General features: G+C 38.3%; 1 protein-coding gene across 2 annotated transcripts in view; it reads right to left on the reverse strand.

Moving 5' to 3' along the window:
* The window catches only part of Zfand3 (zinc finger AN1-type containing 3), a 328,149-nt gene that overhangs the window by 21,213 nt on the left and 287,170 nt on the right, over positions 1-19,766 (reverse strand). For both annotated transcript variants that reach the window (XM_078020079.1, XM_078020078.1), the window contains exon 5: positions 12,228-12,395. In XM_078020079.1, the coding sequence (XP_077876205.1) occupies positions 12,228-12,395 (168 nt within the window). The remainder of the gene's footprint in view (positions 1-12,227; positions 12,396-19,766) is intronic.

The following is a 19,766-nucleotide window of genomic DNA, read 5'->3' on the forward strand; positions in this document are numbered from 1 at the left end:
GTGGCAGAGTGCTTACCTAGCATGTTCAAGGCCCTGGGTTCAATCCCCAACAGAAACAATAAGGAGTTGGATTAAATGATTGCTAAGGCTCCTTCTAAGTCTGCTATTATGTGATTCTACCTACCCACATACTTTTGTGATTTTGCATTTAATTCAAACAAAACACTTCTCATTATGGTTTACTTTCATCATCTCCAGATGAAAGCTGTCAGACAGCCCAGGACAGCATCTCGGGTTTCTGTTAGGATGCTGATTTGAAGCGAAGAAAGCACTCTCAAGTTGCGGGCGTTCCCCACTTTAGCTAAACACATGAGACATAGGACTATGAAGAAAAAGCTTTAACTGTAAACAGAAATACACTGACGGAATAGTAAAACTCTTTAAAATAGTTCTGTCGACTTTATATAGGCCACATGGTAGCTTACCACAGGCTAAACCATCCATTTGTGAAGAACATACTTGAACATGAGAAAGTTTTTCTTAGAATATTTCCCTCAACTATAGCTATTAAAATCTGGTAAGGTGTTATAGGAGGGTACAACTGTGAAAAACCTACCACTAAATCATCTTTAATAGCGAAAGACAACCTTGCTGGGCAAAGAAACAACCAAAACTATTTACTACTGAAACAAATTTAAAAGCATATTTTATTTCACTTCACAATAATCCATTTTCCCCGTAAAAATACTGTAAGAAAGGTAACTTATTCAAATATTTGATAAAATATAGTGTGGCTGTCGTTGGTCAAACTGAACCGCAAAAGCAGGTGCAATTCTGAAATTGAGATGGAAACTATTTCACTTCATAGGACAGTAGAAGAGGGGTGGTCTATGACATAGGCTGCAGCAGAGAGTTCTGTACATTCTGTATTTTAGGAACTTCGCCTTTGATGCTCCTTTGCTTGGGGGTGAGGGGACTCTCCATGTTTCTGTCATGTCTTTACAGACCAGTCAAAGCCCTGTCAATGACATACAGTAGGCTGGATTTCTAAGACTGCTCTAATGGGCTAAGTACATTGGAATTCATGTTCAGTAAAAGGTTTGTTTTGCTCTAACACCTCAACTTGAAATTATAGACAGGCAGCAGAGAAACTAATCTATTTGGTTTTAGTCTAGGACACTTATACATTAAAGATTAAATGGGGAAAATAAGCATCATACTCATGTTTAGATAAAAATACAGTGAGAATAAAAGGAAAAAAATAGTAAAAGGAGAAATTTTTCTCAGAATTTGCCTCAAGATTTCCAATTACCCTGGGGTCTCTCACATACAACAATTCCTATCACAGGATTTCTTGTTGCTGTTGTTTTTATTTGGTTTGCTTTTTCTTGCACCTCAGGAAGCATACAAACCTAGCTGCTATCTAAGGAGTATGGGAGAAATTTGAGCCTTTCATCAGCAGGCTCAGCATAAAAAACGGAGCTGTTAAGGATGTTGAACATTTTTTCATATACTTGTTGGTCATTTGTGTTTCTTCTTTTGAGCAATGTCTGTTTAGCACCCCCGACCCCCATGGATTGGGTTGTTTTTTGTTTGTTTGTTTGGTGTTAAGATTTTTTCTTTATATATTCTGATTATTCATCCTTGTCAGAGAACAGCTGGCAAAGATTTTCTCCCATTCCGTAGGCTCTTTCTTCACACTCTTGTTTCCTTTGCTGAACAGAAGCTTTTTAATTTGATAGCATCCCATTTATTGATTCTTGATTTTATTTCTTGAATTTTAGGTGTCTAGTTCAGAAAGTTGGTGGCTGTACCTATCTGATAATAGTACTGACCCTATGTATTCTTCTAGCAGTTGTAAAGTTTCTGGTAAAATTTCTTTGATTTGACTTTTGTATAGGGCAATAGACAGGGATCTACTTTTGTTCTTCTACATAGGAAATCCAGTTTTCAAGCACCATTTGTTAAAAAAGGCCAACTTTTCTCCAAAATATATTTTCTAGCAACTTTATTAGAGAATTCTAACTAAGTGGCTTTGTCTCCGTGTTTTCTATTCTACTGGTATTCATGTCTATTTTGATGCCAATACCATGCTGTTTTTGTTACACCAAAATTTCATCTCAATCCAGTCAGAGTGTTGTTAATAATCAACAATACAAATAATATTAAATTCTGGTGAGGATGTGGGGGGAAAGGTATACTCATACATTATTGGTAAGACTGCAAATTAGTACAACCACCCAGCAAAGTAGTCTGGAAATTCCTCAAAAAACTAGGAATAAAACCACCATATGATCCAGTTATCTCACTCCTTGATACTTATATAAAAGAACTAAAATTATCATACTACAGTGATACAGTCAAATCAATGTTTACAGCAGCCCAATTCACAATAACCAAGTTATGGAACCAGTCCAGGTGACCATTAAATAGATGAACATATTAAGAAAATGTGGTATACATACACAATAGAATTTCATTTAGCCATAAAAAATGAAATTATCACATTTACTGGTAAATAAATGGAACTGGAGAACATCATGCTAAGTGAAAAAAGTGTCAGTATTTTTTCTCATATGCAAAAGCTAGAGCAAAGTAAGAGGATAAAAAGGCAGGTGGAGGGGGCTGGGGGTGTGGCTCAACAGTAGAGCGCTCGCCTAGCACGCACGAGGCGCTAGGTTCAATCCTAAGCACCACATAAAAATGAACAAGTAGAGTAGAGGTATTGTATCCAACTATAACTAAAAAGAATATTTTTTAAAAAAGGCAGGTGGTGTCAGATATCATAAAGACAGAGGGGAAATCATGGAGAATAAGAAGGAAATTGAAAGGGAGAGAGGAAAGACAGGAAAGTGGAGGAAATGTGGTATGAACAAAATAATGTTATGTGCATGTATAAATATATGACAGTGAATTCTATCTTTATATCTATAAAGCACCAATTAAAATAAGTAAATAAGTAAATAAACCAATCAATAAGTAGAAGGAAGATCAGCAGAGAAAGAGGAATGAGGGGAGAGAGGAGGGAAGGGAAACTGGGGGGTCCCCCACTGGGGAATGAAATAAAGTAAATTTCATGCAAATATGATTATGTAAAAATTAACTCAACTATTATGTATAACTATAATGCACTAATAAAAGTATTTAAACAAGTAAAATAAATAAATACATAAATTGTCTGCAACACAGAAATGCCACAAGTTCTCACTCATTTGTGAAAACTAACAAGTCAATCTCATAGACTACAGTGGGATAATGGTCACTACAGACTAGGAAGAGCTGGAGAGTAGCTACTGAATGAAGTTAGATACGGGGTATTGAAATACAGAGAAGAGGAATGATTTTGGGTTTTCTATAGCACAGTAGGGTCATTACCAATTACAACAATCTGTGACATATTTTGAGTAAAGTAGAAGAGTATAAAAGTTCCCAGAACATAAAAAAGATTAATGTTTGAGAAGATGAAAGTGCTTATTAACCTCATTTGATCATTACACATGGTATCCACATATCAAATTATCATACTGTACCCCATAAAGATGTGTGAATATTGTATCTCAATTTTTAAAAAATGAATAAACAAGAAAGATGCAGGAGCTCCTAAAGGGCTGGGTCTTATAACTACATTATCTCCATACAACCCAAGGTAAATCAGAGACTTTACACTCCATGGCAACTGTGACAACACCCAGCAGCCAAACCAGTTTGGGTCATGATAAAGGATCTTAGGTATTTCCCTGTGTGGCAAAGTTTTCTAATGAATTCAGACTAGAACTCTACAGCATAAGGATTTTTCCTAAGAACATAGGACCTTACTTTATTTTAGAGACACAAGATAGAATGCCAAACATTCCTGACAGGTTCACACTTGGAAAGGAATTAAAATAAATAAAAGTACAGGGCTGGGGATGTGCTCAAGCGGGAGCATGCTCGCCTGACATGCGTGCGGCCCGGGTTTGATTCTCAGCACCACATACAAACAAAGATGTTGTGTCCGCCGAAAACTTAAAAACAACAACAACAACAACAACAACAAAAAAAAAACAAAAGGAAGGGTTAAAGACAATGCAAGAAAGTCAGGAAGAGAGAAATTTTAAAAAATGAAACTTAAAAAAAAAAAAATAAAATAAAAGTACAGAAACATGGGCTGATTTTTTGAGCCTTGTGAAATGGATGAACTTGGTAGTTTCATATCCCTACATACTAATCACTACAGTTCCTTGCCCCACTCTGGACCTTAGGACATCACTATTCGTTCATTCAGTGTACAAGCCCCTGTAGTGGCAGTGACAGCTGTGACATATATATACCTTTTCACTACAGTCAGCTTCTATTAATCCCAACAACTATTCAACAGCCTCCTTGACTTTCCTGTGTGCTTAGTTAAAAAAAAAAAAAAAAAAAAAGTTGACCATATCCAAACCACTAATGGCTTCTCACTGTAAACCAACATCCACATTCCTCAGCCTGGAACCCAGAACCTTTTCCTCCTTTTCTAGTAGTCCCTCCTCACTTGATGCCAAGGCCCCATGTGGCTGCACATAGTTCATTTCTGGTCACCAGTTTTGCCCAAGAATTTGCTTTTTATTACATTGAAGTCACACCATTCTTCCTTTAAAGCCACAACTGTAGAAGCCTGTTTAGGGTCTTCCAGTTGGAATTAATCTGTCCCTCCCCATATTCTTTTTTTGAATTCTGTTGATGGATACAATACCTTTATTTATTTATTTTTATGTCTTACTGTTGATTGAACCCAGTGCCTCTCACATGCTAGGCGAGAATTCTACTGCTGAGCCACATCCCCAGTCCTCCCTTCCCATATTCCTATAATATATGGCTTGTACCTTACTAAGTCTTATGATAGATAGGTTGTCCTGAATGCCAGTTATTTTATGTATGTGTGTGCCTTCCTCTCAGGCACAGCAAATCTCTACTTGAGAGCATATTAAAATCATCTTAGGGATCCTTGGAGAAGTGGTTAATTCCAAGATTGAAAAAAAGTAAATACAAGAGGTACCTGTAATATACTTCTTATGCAAGAGAGGTAGAAATTGCTCCCCCCCCCCCAAAAAAGAGGAGTATGTCACAAAAACACAGGAACTAGCTTGATGGAACTTCAACTTGGCTAAATCTGGGTAATGAGAACACCAAAATAATTTAGTACTAAAAAAGGAAAGAGGTGATACCAGTAAAAAATAAATGAGGGAAGGGAAGCAACTTTACTTTCGTAAGAATATGATAACTGTAGAAGGAATACAACAGTAAGCAAATCATCATTCTGCAAACATCATAGTAAGATTGGTTTAAGCAAGAATCATCAACAGATGCTGAATCAGAGGAAATTTTTGCTGATAGGAGAGCATTTACATATCCATACCATGTTTCCCACTGACTGCTTATTAGGCACAAGGGGAAAACCAGTAGAAAAATAGGATAATACCTTGACTGGGTGGGTGAATCAGAGTTAACATCAACAATGAGGAGCTGATAGACTTCTGTGCCTCCCAATGTAAGGCCCTCAGAAGAACACATATCACTTACATAGTACTGTGGTTGGCTGAGAATATGTAACCTGAATCTAGTAATGAAGAAACATACAACAAACCCAAAATGAGGAATGCTCTATTAAAAAAACAAAAACAGTGTGGAAAGGTATATGTGAGAGGAATAGAGGGCTATGTTCTTTTAAAATGCCAGTATCATTAAACATAGAATGGCCATGAAAATATTCTAAATTAAGAGTCCAAAAACATGTGACAATTAAATATAACACTGATCATGGCCTGGATCCTAAAACTGAAGGGAGGAAAATGTTTTTATAAAGGACACTGTTAGATCCACTGATAAAATTGGAATACCGAAAGATTTGGAAAAAGTATTATATCAGTTATCAATTTAAAAAGTTAATAACTATGCTGCTGTGGTTTTATAAAATAATATCCCTATTCTTAGGAAACATTTACTGAAGTTTAGAGATAAAGGGCCATGATGTTTGCAACTAACTCTCAAATGGTACGGGGGAAAAGATTTATTTCCAAATAAAAAGTTGAAAACAATGCCTGAGGACCTTTTTTGACTTAACAGAGTAGGGCTCATTTACTTAAAAATAGAAAGGGAAAAAAAAAACTTTCAAAAAGTGAGAATTGCCTAAAACCATGGTTTTCAAAGTATGATCCTCAGACCATTATGGGCATAACTTTGAACTTGCTCTACTGAATCAGTACCTCCGAGAGTGAGGCCCAGCAATGTATGTTCTAACACATCCTCTAGGTGAAGCAGAGAGTTCTGGAACTTCCTCATGCTGAGAATGAAACCTGAAAGAACTAACTCCTGATTTGGACACTGATACGTTCTATAGCTAGCACAGCCTAGCTAAATCTAGGTATGTGTACATCTCCTGGCTTTTGTGTTTTACAAATTGTACGTGCTTCTGTAGAGCTGGTAGAGAAACAATCTAGCTGCTTCACTCCAGTTTGATCAAACTGTATAAAATTAATTTTTCCTTTGGACATCATTTCTTACGTGGGCAGGCAGTTAAATCCAGCCAGCGAGGACCCAGGCAGGTTCCCTGGCTTGGATGCCCATCAAGTTTAACCTAGACTGTGAGCTCCTAGATTCTGTATTTTTAGCTCCTGTATTTCCTATAAAACTTAGAAAAATGTTTTATGCCTAGTCATTGCAATAAATGCTTTCTGAATTGGTTTAATAGTGAACCACAGGGCAGAAATGACCACTGAAGCATTTGAAGACAATACACTAGGCTAGAGGCCCCAGCTATAAGAATCACTGGGTTTCTAAAGTGAATAGAAAACTTACTTCGAAGATTAAGAATGAATAAAATGAGATGGATTCAAACTAAAAAGTTTCTTCTCAGCAAAAGAAACAATCTGGGGGCTGGGGATGTGGCTCAAGTGGTAGCGTGTTTGCCTAGCATGCGTGAGGTACTAGGTTCGATTCTCAGCACCACATAGAAACAAAATAAAGATATTGTGTTCGCCTAAAACTAAAAAAAAAATAAAAAATAAAAAAATAAAAAAAATTGTTTTTTGTTTTTTTTTTTAAAGAAACAATCTGTGAAGTGAATAGAGAGCCTACACTGTGGGAGCAAATTTTTACCCCTCACACATCAGATAGAGCATTAATCTCTAGGGTGTATAAAGAACTCAAAAGGCTGAAAACCTGGGCTGGGGCTGGGGCTCAGTGGAAGCACACTTGCCTGGCATGTGTGAGGCACTGGGTTTGATTCTCAGCACCATGTATAAATGAATGAACGGATGAATAACTATCAACAACTTCCCAAAAAAAAGAAAAAAAAAAAAAAGCTAAACACCAAAAAAACCCCCCAAATAACCCAATCAATAAATGGGCCAAGGACCTGAACAGACACTTCTCCGAAGAGGATATATAATTAATCAACAAATATATGAAAAAATGTTCATCGCCTCTAGCAATTAGAGAAATGCAAATCAAAACTACTGTAAGATTTCATCTCATTCCTGTCAGAATGGCAGCTATTATGATGACAAACAACATTAAGTGTTGGTGAGGATGTGGGGGAAAGGGCACACTCATATATTGCTGGTGGGACTACAAATTGGTGCAGTCTATATGGAAAGCAGTATGGAGATTCCTTGGAAAACTGGGAATGGAACCACCATTTGACCTAGCTATCCCTCTCCTCAGTCTATACCCAAAGGACTTAAAAACAGCATACTATAGGTTCACAGCCTCATCAATATTTATAGCAGCACAATTCACAATAGCTAAAGTGTGGAACCAACCCAGATGCCCTTCAGTAGATGAATGGATTAAAAAAATGTGGCATATATACACAATGGAATATTATTCAGCAATAAAAGAGAATAAAATCATGGCATTTGCAGGTAAATGGATGGCGCTGGAGAAGATAACACTAAGTGAATTTAAGCAATACCCCCAAAACAAATGTTTTCTCTGATATAAGGAGGCTGATTCATAGTAGGATAGGGAGAGGGAGCATGGGACGAATAGACGAACTCTAGATAGGGAAGAGGGGTGGGAGGGTAAGGGAGGGGGGTGGGGTTAGAAATGATGGTGGAATGTTATGAACATCATTATCTGAAGTACATGTATAAAGACACAAATTGGTGTAAATGTACTTTATATACAACCAGAGATATGAAAAATGTGCTCTATATGTGTAATATGAATTGTAATGCATTCCACTGTCATAAAAAAATCAGTTAAAAAAACTTACTTTGCAAACAATAAAGTCAGATTACTCATGAGGTTAGTAAAAGCACTATGCCTCAAAGGAAAACATATCCACTTACAGTTTGTTAAGTCACTACCAGTTGAAAATATGTAAAAACTTATGCAAGTTCTTAGATTGGTATTTAAAAATTAACAGTGTGCTTCTGAGAAGCAATGCACAGAGATTAAAAGCCATGCTGTGTATCACACAAGATCTGCTTAGAGAAGACAGCATTCACATGGCTGTGATGTGGCCCAGATCTGATAAAGACGGCCAGGTTTCAGAATAACATCCTGTATGTGGCATTTCAGGAGACAAGACTCTTGCAACGAAGAATGAGCTGATCAATTTGCCTACTGAGTAGAAAATGAAACAAGTAAATCCATTTGATGCAACTGTTTTCTGTCTTGAGAAGTTAAACCAATGAAGATGCTCTAGGATGCAGACTATCATCCCAGCCTCGCCACATGCCTTTTCTAATTGGCACCCTGAAAGATTTCACAGGAAAAGGGTGTTACTTTGGTGTTGTTGATTTAAAGGTTATCTAGTCACAGCGAAGCAGAGGAGAATTCATCTTCAGAATTCACCTTCTTATTGAAAGCCCATGGAGTGCCTTGGCAATTAAAAATTCCTATCACCTATAGCCGTTCCCTATGTGAGAAGGCTCAGAACTCGCCTTACAAATTGCTCTTTTGAAGATCAAAGGCAAGCTGAATGTGTCTGTGTGTGCTCTCGATGAGACTGTAATTTAATGGAATTTTTAGAGAAGGTTTCACTGGCAGTGTTTGGATGACAGCCCCGGGGCGGAGGATTCAGGGGAGCTTGGCCACTCTTCCCTTTGGAGCATCTTCCCTGCCTTTAATTGGCACCTCATTAGAAATTAATGAAAATGACATCCTCTGTTCTTCCTGCTCTAGGCATGGAATGCTACAAAAAGGCCCATCACAATTCATAACACATTCAATTTATATAGCAATGGCTCTTAAGCATTATTTATGAGATGTGAATTTCTTGTCAGCAGTTAATAACCTGTACAGAGTGGAAAGGGAATGGAAGAAAAGATTGCGAATACATATAAAAAAAGATTTTCTGCAGTGAAGAAGTGTTCTGTTTGAGTTCAAACTACCTTTCTGAGTCTTCAATTTCAGTAGTAAATTACTGTGTTTTTCCCCTCTCCAAAACCTTTCAGGGCAGTTAAACATTTCTCCAACACTCCATGCATCCTCAAGGAAACAACCATACAACTCACCCTTTCCTAGAGAGATCCAAGCAGGCAGACAAGAGGAACACAAAAGCTATTTGTCAAAGACAGTTGTGTATGTTCCCATCTTTGTCCTTCATCATTTAACATATGGCAGCTGACTCAGTCATTTTTCTGGGTACATAGTATATGGTTCTTGGTAGACCAAACTCAACTTTCAGCTTCCTCTAGAAAGGGTCTATCTGAAGGGACTGTAGAAAGCTCTGGTTTTATTAACCTAACAAAAAAGTCAAATCTACCCCATAAAGAGGATCTCAGAATTGGGCAAAGATAAGGGACTATAAAGTTAGATAACGATAACAACAACAACAAAGACTGGAAGACCAGGGCAAACCCAGTAGGCACTAGAGACTCAATCTCCTGCCCAGAAGGGTGAAAATCGTAATAGATAGGTTGGCTTCACTGGGGGCATGAAACACCTAACCCTGTTTCTGGATTTTCTTCAGCTAGATATTAATAAGGCCTTAGGAAATTAGGTAGTTTCATCAAAACTGAAGGGGAAACTGGGAGACTTGAATCTATCTCTGAATCTCATCACTAAATTGTGAATTCTACCAATTCTACCAGCTGCCTGACAAGAGGGAGCATTAGCACACAGAAGACAAGACAATGTGTCTGAGTGACTAATTGCTTGATCTGCTATGGCAAATTCAGTTACTTTCAAGAAGGAAACAAGAGCATTCCTATAATCTCTGTTTCTTAGGAGGTTGAGGCTGGAGGACTACAAATTCAAAACCAGCCAGGGCAACTTAGAAAGACCCTGTCTCAAAATAAAAATTTTTAAAAAAGGGTTTAGGGATGTAGACCAGTGAGTAGTAGAGTGCTTCCTAGCATGTGCAAGGCTCTGGGTTTAATCTCCAGCACTGCCTACCCATCCCACACCCCACCAAAAAAAAAAAAAAAAAGGAAGAAAGAGCAGTTGGTGGAGGAGGAAGGAGAGAACATAAGGTTCAGGAGAAATCCACAATTCTAACTGAAGAACAACCAAAGGCCTATGTTATAAAGGTAACAGGCAAAATGGCCAGGTAGGCTTCACCATATTGCTAATAGTGAATTGCAGAAACTTTCCAATGGTTCACATGAACACAGAAACAAGAATCTGCAAACCTTAAAGAATTAGACAGACTGTTCAGCATGGGACAAAGTTGATTAGCCATCAGACCCCAAAGCTTCTTTGGCTAACCACAGTATCCCTGATCTATGAATTTAATATTACCTGGAAGAGCTGACCCACACATAGCCATGAATAAGATTCTGGTCTCACCTGGACCATACCAAATGCATAAACACAATGAAGCCTAGAAACTCTGCAACAGACTCTTCCCCCACCACCTATCTTTATTTTTTTAATATTTATTTTTAGCTGTAGCTGGACGCAATACCTTTATTCCATTCATTTATTTTTATGTGGTACTGAGGAACAAACCCAAGGGCCCCCACCACATGTGCTAGGCAAGCGTTCTACCACTAAGCTCCAATCTCAGCTCCACCCCCATCTTAACCCTCTTCTTTATACTATTTAATAAACTTTTAATAACACACTGAATATCCTTTTTTAAAAAAAAAACTTCTCTGTATCTTTCATAATTATTCCCTGCTCCTGCAACTGAATATATACTTAACAGAGTATGTAACAAACAGAGTAGGTGTACAAACAATTTTCATGAGAAGCTAATACACCTCCTGCCCGTGCATTTCCAAAAGGGCAGATAATTGAGAAATAGGAATAGAAAAGACTGTCTTCAGAAGATAGAGAACTTCCAGGTGATACCACGTTATAATTGCTGAGTGAACTACGACCTAGTCCTCACTACCAGCAATAATACTTGTAGGCTATCTATGGCTATTCCAGAGGTGAAGGAGGGAATTCCAAAGTTAACTTCTTGGGATGAAATATATTCTCAAAGCTACAACAAGGCTGGAAGTCTGCCTGATGATAGGTCTGTTCCATAGGCCAATATCAATACTATATATACATATGATAATACTATACTTTTAAGATCAGGAAATCTGATCTTAAAAGTATAGTATAAACAGGGACAAGCGAGCCTAGAATATTTCAGCTACATAATTTTAACCTCATGTCACATGATGTATGTGATTAAGAGAAGATGAAAAATTGGTCTAAGTTTTGTTCCACTGTGAGTAAATACAAAGTTTCAAAAAATACATCCCTGTACAGCAATCCTAAGAGATGGTATTACACTGGAGAATTAACTTTGGGCTACTTCAAGGTGTTAATTTGCTGAATGAACTAAGGTTCAAAAAAAATTTTTTTTTTCTAATCAAATCTTGATATAAAAGGAATATTGGAGGGAAAGAGGAAGTACTCGGGACTGAAGTGGAGCAAATTATATTCCATGCATGTATGATTATGTCAAAATGAGCCCCAATATTATGTGTAACTATAATGTACTAATAAAAACATTTTAAAAAGGGATATGGAAAGAGATTTTTCCATTTATCAAAAATAGTAACACACTCATTCAAATTTTATGGTACAAATCCCAGACTTCTGCTCGTTAGGTTAATTTCTAAAGTCACGAATGGGAAGGAACCAGTGTTAAGTGGTGAGGAGAAGCTGAAAGCACTGAGCAGTAAAAATGTAACTCAATATGTCTAAGAATAGTTGGAGATGCTTTTGCCTTCTTTGTATGCATGAGATGAAATGAAGGACATTTAGAAGCCAGAGCCCTGCACTGATTTCTCAAGCTCTACCCCTTCAGCTTGCAGAGAGGTACTTCAGCCTCTTAGGGTAATTGGTCTCTATCATGCCACTGGGGGAGATCTTACCACAGCGACAGGATCCCAATTCTTGCTGTACCAGCTCCAGTTTGGTTTGGCACTGGAAGCACCGGCGTCGGCTCTTCTGTTTAGATCGGCTGGTTTCCTCAGACCGTTCAGTACTGTCCAGTAGTCGTGGCCGTTTCACTGGTGAAGCCTCATTCTCAGACTGTGAATCTGACCAAAACAACACATATTTGGGGATCAGGATTAGTGCTTGTCCTGGCAAGCACAACTGATTACTGTACTGCCAAGCACTCTTTAGATGAGACTTCTACCCCTGTCCAGGAAGGAATTGGACCTGTGTGAACAACAGAGCCAGTTTTACTTGCCAGGTTTATACTGTACAAACCAAGACAAGCATGTACCTTTGGGGCTGACTTCTAACAAACCAGGCTTGAGTTGGAGAGGGTGGTAAGGGGTGGCTCAACAAAAATCAGTTCTACGTTGCTGCTATTGTTCAAAATAGCTAAGTTTTCTTGATAAGACTATTCTAGCTAGAAATGGGATCCTCTTTTTGTACCCTCTTCAATTGGAGCCCACATGGTTATCACTTGTATAAGTGGTTTCCCTCTTCTTGGGTATTTATTTGGTGGTGGTAGTACTGGGAATTGGACCCAAAAGCATTCTATTATTGAGTTACATCCCCCACCCAACCATTTTTTTTAAATTTAATTAATTTATTTATTTGGTATTGGGATTGAACCCAGGGACACTTAACCACTGAGCCACACCCCCAGCCTTATTTTATATTTTATTTAGAGAAAAGCCTCAAGCTAAACTGTGGAGGCTGGCGTTTAATCTGCAGTCCTTCGCCTCAGCCTTCCGAGTAGCTGGTATTACAGGGTGTGCCAGTGGGTCTTGGGTTCTATTGTATCTTTATATCCCTATACTTAGCATAATTCCATACTGAAAGTCAGTGTTTAATGAGAGATTTAATCTTTTCTAGTAAAGTTTCTTCACATTTCTATACCTAAACATGTAAGAATCTGGCTCTAATACTAAAAATAAGTCCAATTAATATTCAGAGTAAAAAAGTACCTATTCACAAACAAGCTATCCCATGGCTTCCACTGTGGGTGGTTACAGAAGGCAGCACTTGGCACCATAACCTTAGGGCCTGTGCCAAAATGAAAGGTGAAAGAGGTATAATGTATGACAATTTGTATCTTACGCAATCTCAAAAAAGTAACTAAAATACAACAAAGTTCAAATCATAGGCAAGCTGTAAATAACTCTTGATTTCAAAAGGGTGGGGGGCAGCACTTGGGGCTCTGTACTCCTACAATAGTTGCTGGTGCATACTGAGGATGCATCTCTTGCCAAGGATCCAAAGTGGTTTGGAAGGGATTCTCCTAAATGGTTTTCTTCAAAATAATCCATATCCCACTACTTCTTACCTCTCCATCACCCTACCATGGTCTAAAGTCATCATTATCTTGTCCAGCCTAAAACAACAGTGTCTTAACTGATCTCCCTGCTCATCCCTTTAAGCTCCCAAAGTCTACTTTCCACATAGCAGCCAAGTGATCTTAGTTTAGAATCACAACACTTCCCTGCTCAAAACCCTCTAATAGCTCCCCCCTTCTCAGAGTCCAAGTCCAACAAATACTTGCCATGATTCTCAAAAGACCCTGCATGACTTACCTGTCCATCTCTCTCACCTCATTTCTTGCTGCTTTTTCCCTTTGTTCCATCTACATTTGCCTTCTGACTATTACCTATCTCTGGATCTTTACACCTTTTGTTCCCTCTGTGGAGAACATGCTTCACTCAGGTGTAAAGAGGATCTCATCTCCTTTAAGCCTTTGCTTCAAAGTCACATTTTCAATAAAGATTTCCTCCTGGATCATCCCATCTTGATTATCCTGTTCCCCTTCCCTAGCACTTAATCTCCTCCCTTTTCCTGACTTATGTTCCCCCACAGCACTTATCCTTTAACATGATCTCCTAGGAGAATGGAAACTCTTGGAAAAAACAAGAAATTTCACCTACTTTGCTGTGTGCCCTCCTTCCTACAACTCAACAAGCATTTCTTGAATGATTGAATCTTCTCCTAGGCAGTTCTGATCTTCTATTTAAAGTGGTTCAAGTGAGGAGTTGCAGCATGTTGGATGTATTTCAGTGAAGGCCATCAGTATGCCTTTCCCCAGCCTCCTCCTGTGTGAGAAGGATGTTGCACTTCACCCAAAATCATCTGCTGGCTCTGACAGGAATAGGGTACAGTGTGCTCACAGCCCCAGCTCTACCACCTGGTGACTTGCATATAAAGGCCCTGCACCATTCTAAGCAACTGCAAACTTCATTTTTCATCTCATTTAATTCTTCCAGACCTACATGACATTTTCCCCCAATACAAACCAACTAAATAAGGCATTTGATGAAAACAATTGAAAGCAAGTTCAGCCTATTTCCCAGCTCTGCTGAGCGAAGCTGTCCAGACCCAGTCAGTGTGGTGACTGAGGCAGTCAGACATGCCAGGCCCCTCCCATGCTTCTACAAGAGCAACAAACAACAATCTAAATGTAAATCATTACAAAGCAGCCAGACAAAAGGAATTCACCTTGTATGTGCCACACAGTTCTCGTGGGGGTACTTCTTCACAAGCCAGAAATGGCACTATTTGTATTAATAGCCTTATTTAGATATACTTATTTGGGGGGGGGGTAACAAGATGAAAAATTCTAGAGTAAAAAACCCTCCAAACAACAAAAAGGTCAATTCTAAGACAGACCTAAATTTGAAGCATCCTTGTAAGAAATTATCCTCCAACCTGGGTGAGGGTACACACAAGGAAAAGGCCGTTGAAACCTTTTCATTATTATATTATTAAAATCTGGAGGGCTGTAGCATGATGCCAGCATGCCTATAACATAAGAGAACTACTCAGACCTTAAGACTCTCATTCATCCTTCTGATAGAAATGAGTGTGTGTTCAGAAATGCAAAGTTCACATTCCAAGTTCTTTCCAAGAGTCTAGCCCAAACTGTCAAATGTGCTGTCTACCTGCAGAGCACCCATTCCCATTTCTAAAGGAAATCTCTGCACCAAAAAGATGATGACTTATTTCAGGTGATAATAAAGCAGGGGTGGGGAATTAAAGAAAAGGAATAAAACCCTACACTGCTGGCAATGTTATCCAAAGCTAATGATTTTTTAAATAAGGATATGTGAAAAAAATTACTGTTTGATTCCTATGACTGGGACAAAGAATTCATATTTATGTAATCATAATCACCACTGAACACTCTGCTTTGATGGAATCCCCAAGAGTTAAGAGGCCTGTCCAGTCTTAAGTTCCTACTTTATCTGATCCAACAAATTATCAACAATGCTAAGGAATACATCCACATGATTTTTTGCCAGAATTTTCCTTTATCCATCCCATATTAATATAAAGAGTACTGAATTACTGTTCTGGTAGGCAATACACATGGGAAATTCCTGAAATAATGTGTCATAAGGGAGGTTTCTGATGCTGCCTACAGTTTCTGGTTGCACTGTACTGGCTGTCCTAAAGGAACACTATTGAGCCCTAGTTGGTCCTTATTGAGCCCTAGTTGGTCCTCTGAGTCAGTTTCTTGGCCTATATTTAAGTCTACAATCAAAGGCATGTAAACAATGTCTGAGCTGTGAGAAGCAGTCCTCAACAATTCTAGACCAAGACAGACAAAATGTCTAACACAACATGTTTTTGTTTTTGTGTAAGAATCAGGAAACTCTTCCCAGACGTTAGGAGATCTTCAACTCTTAAGCTCTGGAATATGCCCACTTATCCTTCCCTCACAGTTGACAGGTCTATTAGACAGGAAGAAATCCTTCTGACCTCTAGTGCTCCCTAAACACAAGATGGAGGGGAATGAAGTTCCTCAAACTGTTTACTATTCTCAAAATGCAGCCATCTGGGATGGTGACTGCATTATACATAACTTTTTGGTGAAGCAACCCATTCTTTTACATTTTATCATAAATCAACTTAATGTTTTAATAGAAGCCAATGAAATAAATAGTAGTCTACAGAATCATCATCATCTTATCTGCAGAAGAAACTTGCATATCCTTAGCTAATTACTTAATGAAACCTTGTGCAATGGGATAAGCTGCCTAAATAGAAGAAACAGATGTCCAGGGCAGGAATTCTAATTATATAATAATGAGCTACAAAATCAACTATTCAATTATAAATTTTATATAAATTAGAAAGACTATCAGAATAGATCTAAACATGGTTAACATTAAAGGAACCATCTACTATCCATATAGGAATAAATTACACCTTGATTACTTACTTTTTGCTCACAAATATTATTCCTATTACCTTGAAGCATTTTCAGTTTCCTGAACAATGACAGAGAACACCTAATTAGCCTACTTGCATACTTTGAACTTGGCCAGTAAGGGTTAAATGTGGAGAGAAAGGTGAACAGAAATAACTCTTATATACAGCTTTAACTGTCAGAAGAAGTGAGTCCTTGCAAGGAGCATGCTCATTAGCAGCAGGAGGATCTGTAGTGGTAAGCTAGAAACTGTTTCCACCCCGGAGTTAAGAGTGACTTCTAATTAAGGTCCTTCATAAAAAGCCAACAAGGCATCCCCCCACCCCCCGCCACCCCTATGCTTGCTTGAGAGCATAATCTAGTCTGGGAATACCCATGCAGAGCGGCCTCATTCCCATGCCAGGCTCATAGCCCTTGGTATTCACCAACCCCGCACCCCCTGCCTTTTTTTCTTGCCAATGTTTAATGAAATGACAAAGATACCACATCAGATCTTCTAGTTGATAAAGATCATGTGATAAAACTAGGTAGGCAAATCTTAAGAAAAAGTAGTTTACCTATCAGCTTCTTTGATCCTAAGATAATCACTGCTTAATTGGTGAAAGAAACGAGAACAATCATTTTTTAAATATATGAACTTTTGATGAGAGAAATTCTTCTAATTGTGCTTTCCTAGTCAATTGTAGAAAGCAGTGTTAAGACTTTCAATTTAGGAACACATTTTAACTGGAAAGCTTGACTGAAGACAACAAACACAGCTACTTCTTTTAAAATTCTGTTTTGTCTCTGACAGAAATTCACATTTGTTCCTTACTGTCACTGTTCTTGTCTTTATTACTCATGTTCTCTCCCGAAAATTTCCAAATAAATTGTGTCAAGCCTGTCAAAAGTTGAATCCCAATCTCTCCTAATCTCCTGTCACTGTGCATCTGGCAGCGTGCATACACCCTGGGCCACTAACCATGGCTGTAGCCTGCTGACATCTCAAGGAGGATCCTAGCCCTCTGTACAAGTCAATACTCAATATAAAACCCGAGAGTGGGAGAAGCAAAGAGGCAACAAAAAGAAGAAAGTCTTCTTCTATTTCCTTCACTCACACCTTTTCTTAATTTCACGAAAGATGAATCTGTTTAATCTCAGGCTATATGACAGCTTTTGAGGTACTCAATCAGTTTTTTTTAGAACCTATCACAGAATCTTGACAGATTGACATTTGTGATCCCAACAGCCTGTGCAAACATCAGTAAGAGCAATAATTAATGAACCTTCACACATCAATCCAGTCTCTCTCCCTTTGACCATTTAAAAGGAGCTTAAAGCTCCTACAACCTCTGTCCATAAAAAGCATCACCCTCTCACTAGAAAAACTGGTGAAAGAGACGAAAAAGTCTGTCGTATACCGAGTTTTTCTTTGCATTTCTCCTCATGCTTTGCTTTCAGAGTGTATGCAGGGATTAGATTCAGTCTCTCCTGGCAATTTTACTCTTTATCTGCCACAAAAGACTTCAAAGACAGAAAAATCCCTCATTATCCATTAAAATAATTTTTCTCACTTACCTTGACTGGGATTGCAAGGAAATTACCTTCCCAATAGTCCTAGAATAATTGTGGAATAACAAGTCTGTTAAGAAATGCATTACATGGATAGAGAATGAGGTTTTAGAAGTCAAATATTAAAATTTTGTATAGAATGCCATCTTCATTTGAATGGAGATGGATCTAACTTGAAATATATGTAGGGTGCTAAGTCCTAGATCATAACCATTTGTTAGTTGTTCACAACCTGCTGAGCAGTACAATTCCTTTCTTTTCATCCAACCTCATTCCCCAACCTCCAAATTATTTTTGATGGTTCTCGCCATTCTTATTAGAGAGATGAGGGCATGCTCAATTCTCCCCCATAATCTCTGCCTTGGAGACTGAAAGCAGACCTTTGACTCTTCTCCCTAATGGGAATACAAGGGGGGAAGATGGAAGCCTAGTCAGTAGTTCTATTGAGAGTGCACCTGAATTTGTGGGCTCTCTGCCTTTCTCTGTAGGCTCAAAAAACTCAAGGCACCAGAAATAATCTTTGGGGTAACTAGTATCATCTGATTTAGATCTTCATGACAGCAATGCAGAAGCTTCTTCTAACAGAGCCTTTTCTGAGTGGAAGTCAGCTTGAAGAGCAGCAGAACACACAGAAGTCGGGTCGTGATAATTTATGCCCTTCAGGACACAAGTACCCCATGTGCCCCAAAGGCATATTTTAAAGGATGGGATTAGATTTCTCACTTCCTCACAGCCCATCTTCCCTTCTGGTTCCTGTTATACAGGAATTCATTAAAGGTTCAAGTAGGAAAACCTGAATAGGAGCATCAGAGAGGAGTCCTTGCCTTGTTGCAAGCCTTAGCATCCTCCCAATCCTTCAATCTTTAATCAACTTTCTTTGTTTTGTTTTTGGTACTGGGAATTGAACGCACGGGTTCTACCACTGAGCTACATCCCCAGCCCTTTTTATTTTGAGACAGGGTCCACCCTAAGTTGCCTAGGCTGACCTTAAACTTGTGATCCTCCTGCCTCAGCCTCCCAAGCAGTGGAATTACAGGTCTGGGCCAAGGCCCATTTTTTTTTTTATTTTGAAAAATTTCAAACATACAGAATAATAAACACCTATGTACACTCCATCCACATTCAATAATTATTAATGTTTTGCCACATTCCTTACATTCTCCCCGCCATAGTTACATATTTTTCCCTTGTGAACCATCTGAAAATAGTTGCAAACACCAAAATATTTCATTCTGGAATACATACACATGTAATTTAACAGGATCATTTCCCTAAAAGACTAAAATATCACACTTAAGAAAATTAAGAGTAATGCTCCAACGTCATCTAATAATCAAACTAATATTCAGTCCATATTCAAATTATCCCACTGTTTTCAAAGGTATATGCTATCAAGTTTCATTGTTATACTTGGCTCTTATGTCTTTACAGGTCTCTTTTAGCCTAGAACAGTATGTCTCCATCCATCCATCCACCCACCTACCCATCCAATTAAAAAAATGTGGGCTTTTTTTTTTTTTTAAATAGTCTTGGTTAGTTATCCTGTGGGATGTACCAAATCCTGTATTCAATATATTTATTAATAATATTGTTCAACTTTAAAGAAAGGAGATCTTTAATCATACATCAGAACTGTAAAACTTTCAGTGGGCACCCAATAAGCCCGCATGCCACAACTATATGCAGGTGAAGAAGGGCAGGTACTGTGTAATCAATCCAG

This window comes from Ictidomys tridecemlineatus, chromosome 8 (genome assembly GCF_052094955.1).
Source record: "Ictidomys tridecemlineatus isolate mIctTri1 chromosome 8, mIctTri1.hap1, whole genome shotgun sequence".
In the NCBI taxonomy this organism is placed as follows: Eukaryota; Metazoa; Chordata; class Mammalia; order Rodentia; family Sciuridae; genus Ictidomys; species Ictidomys tridecemlineatus.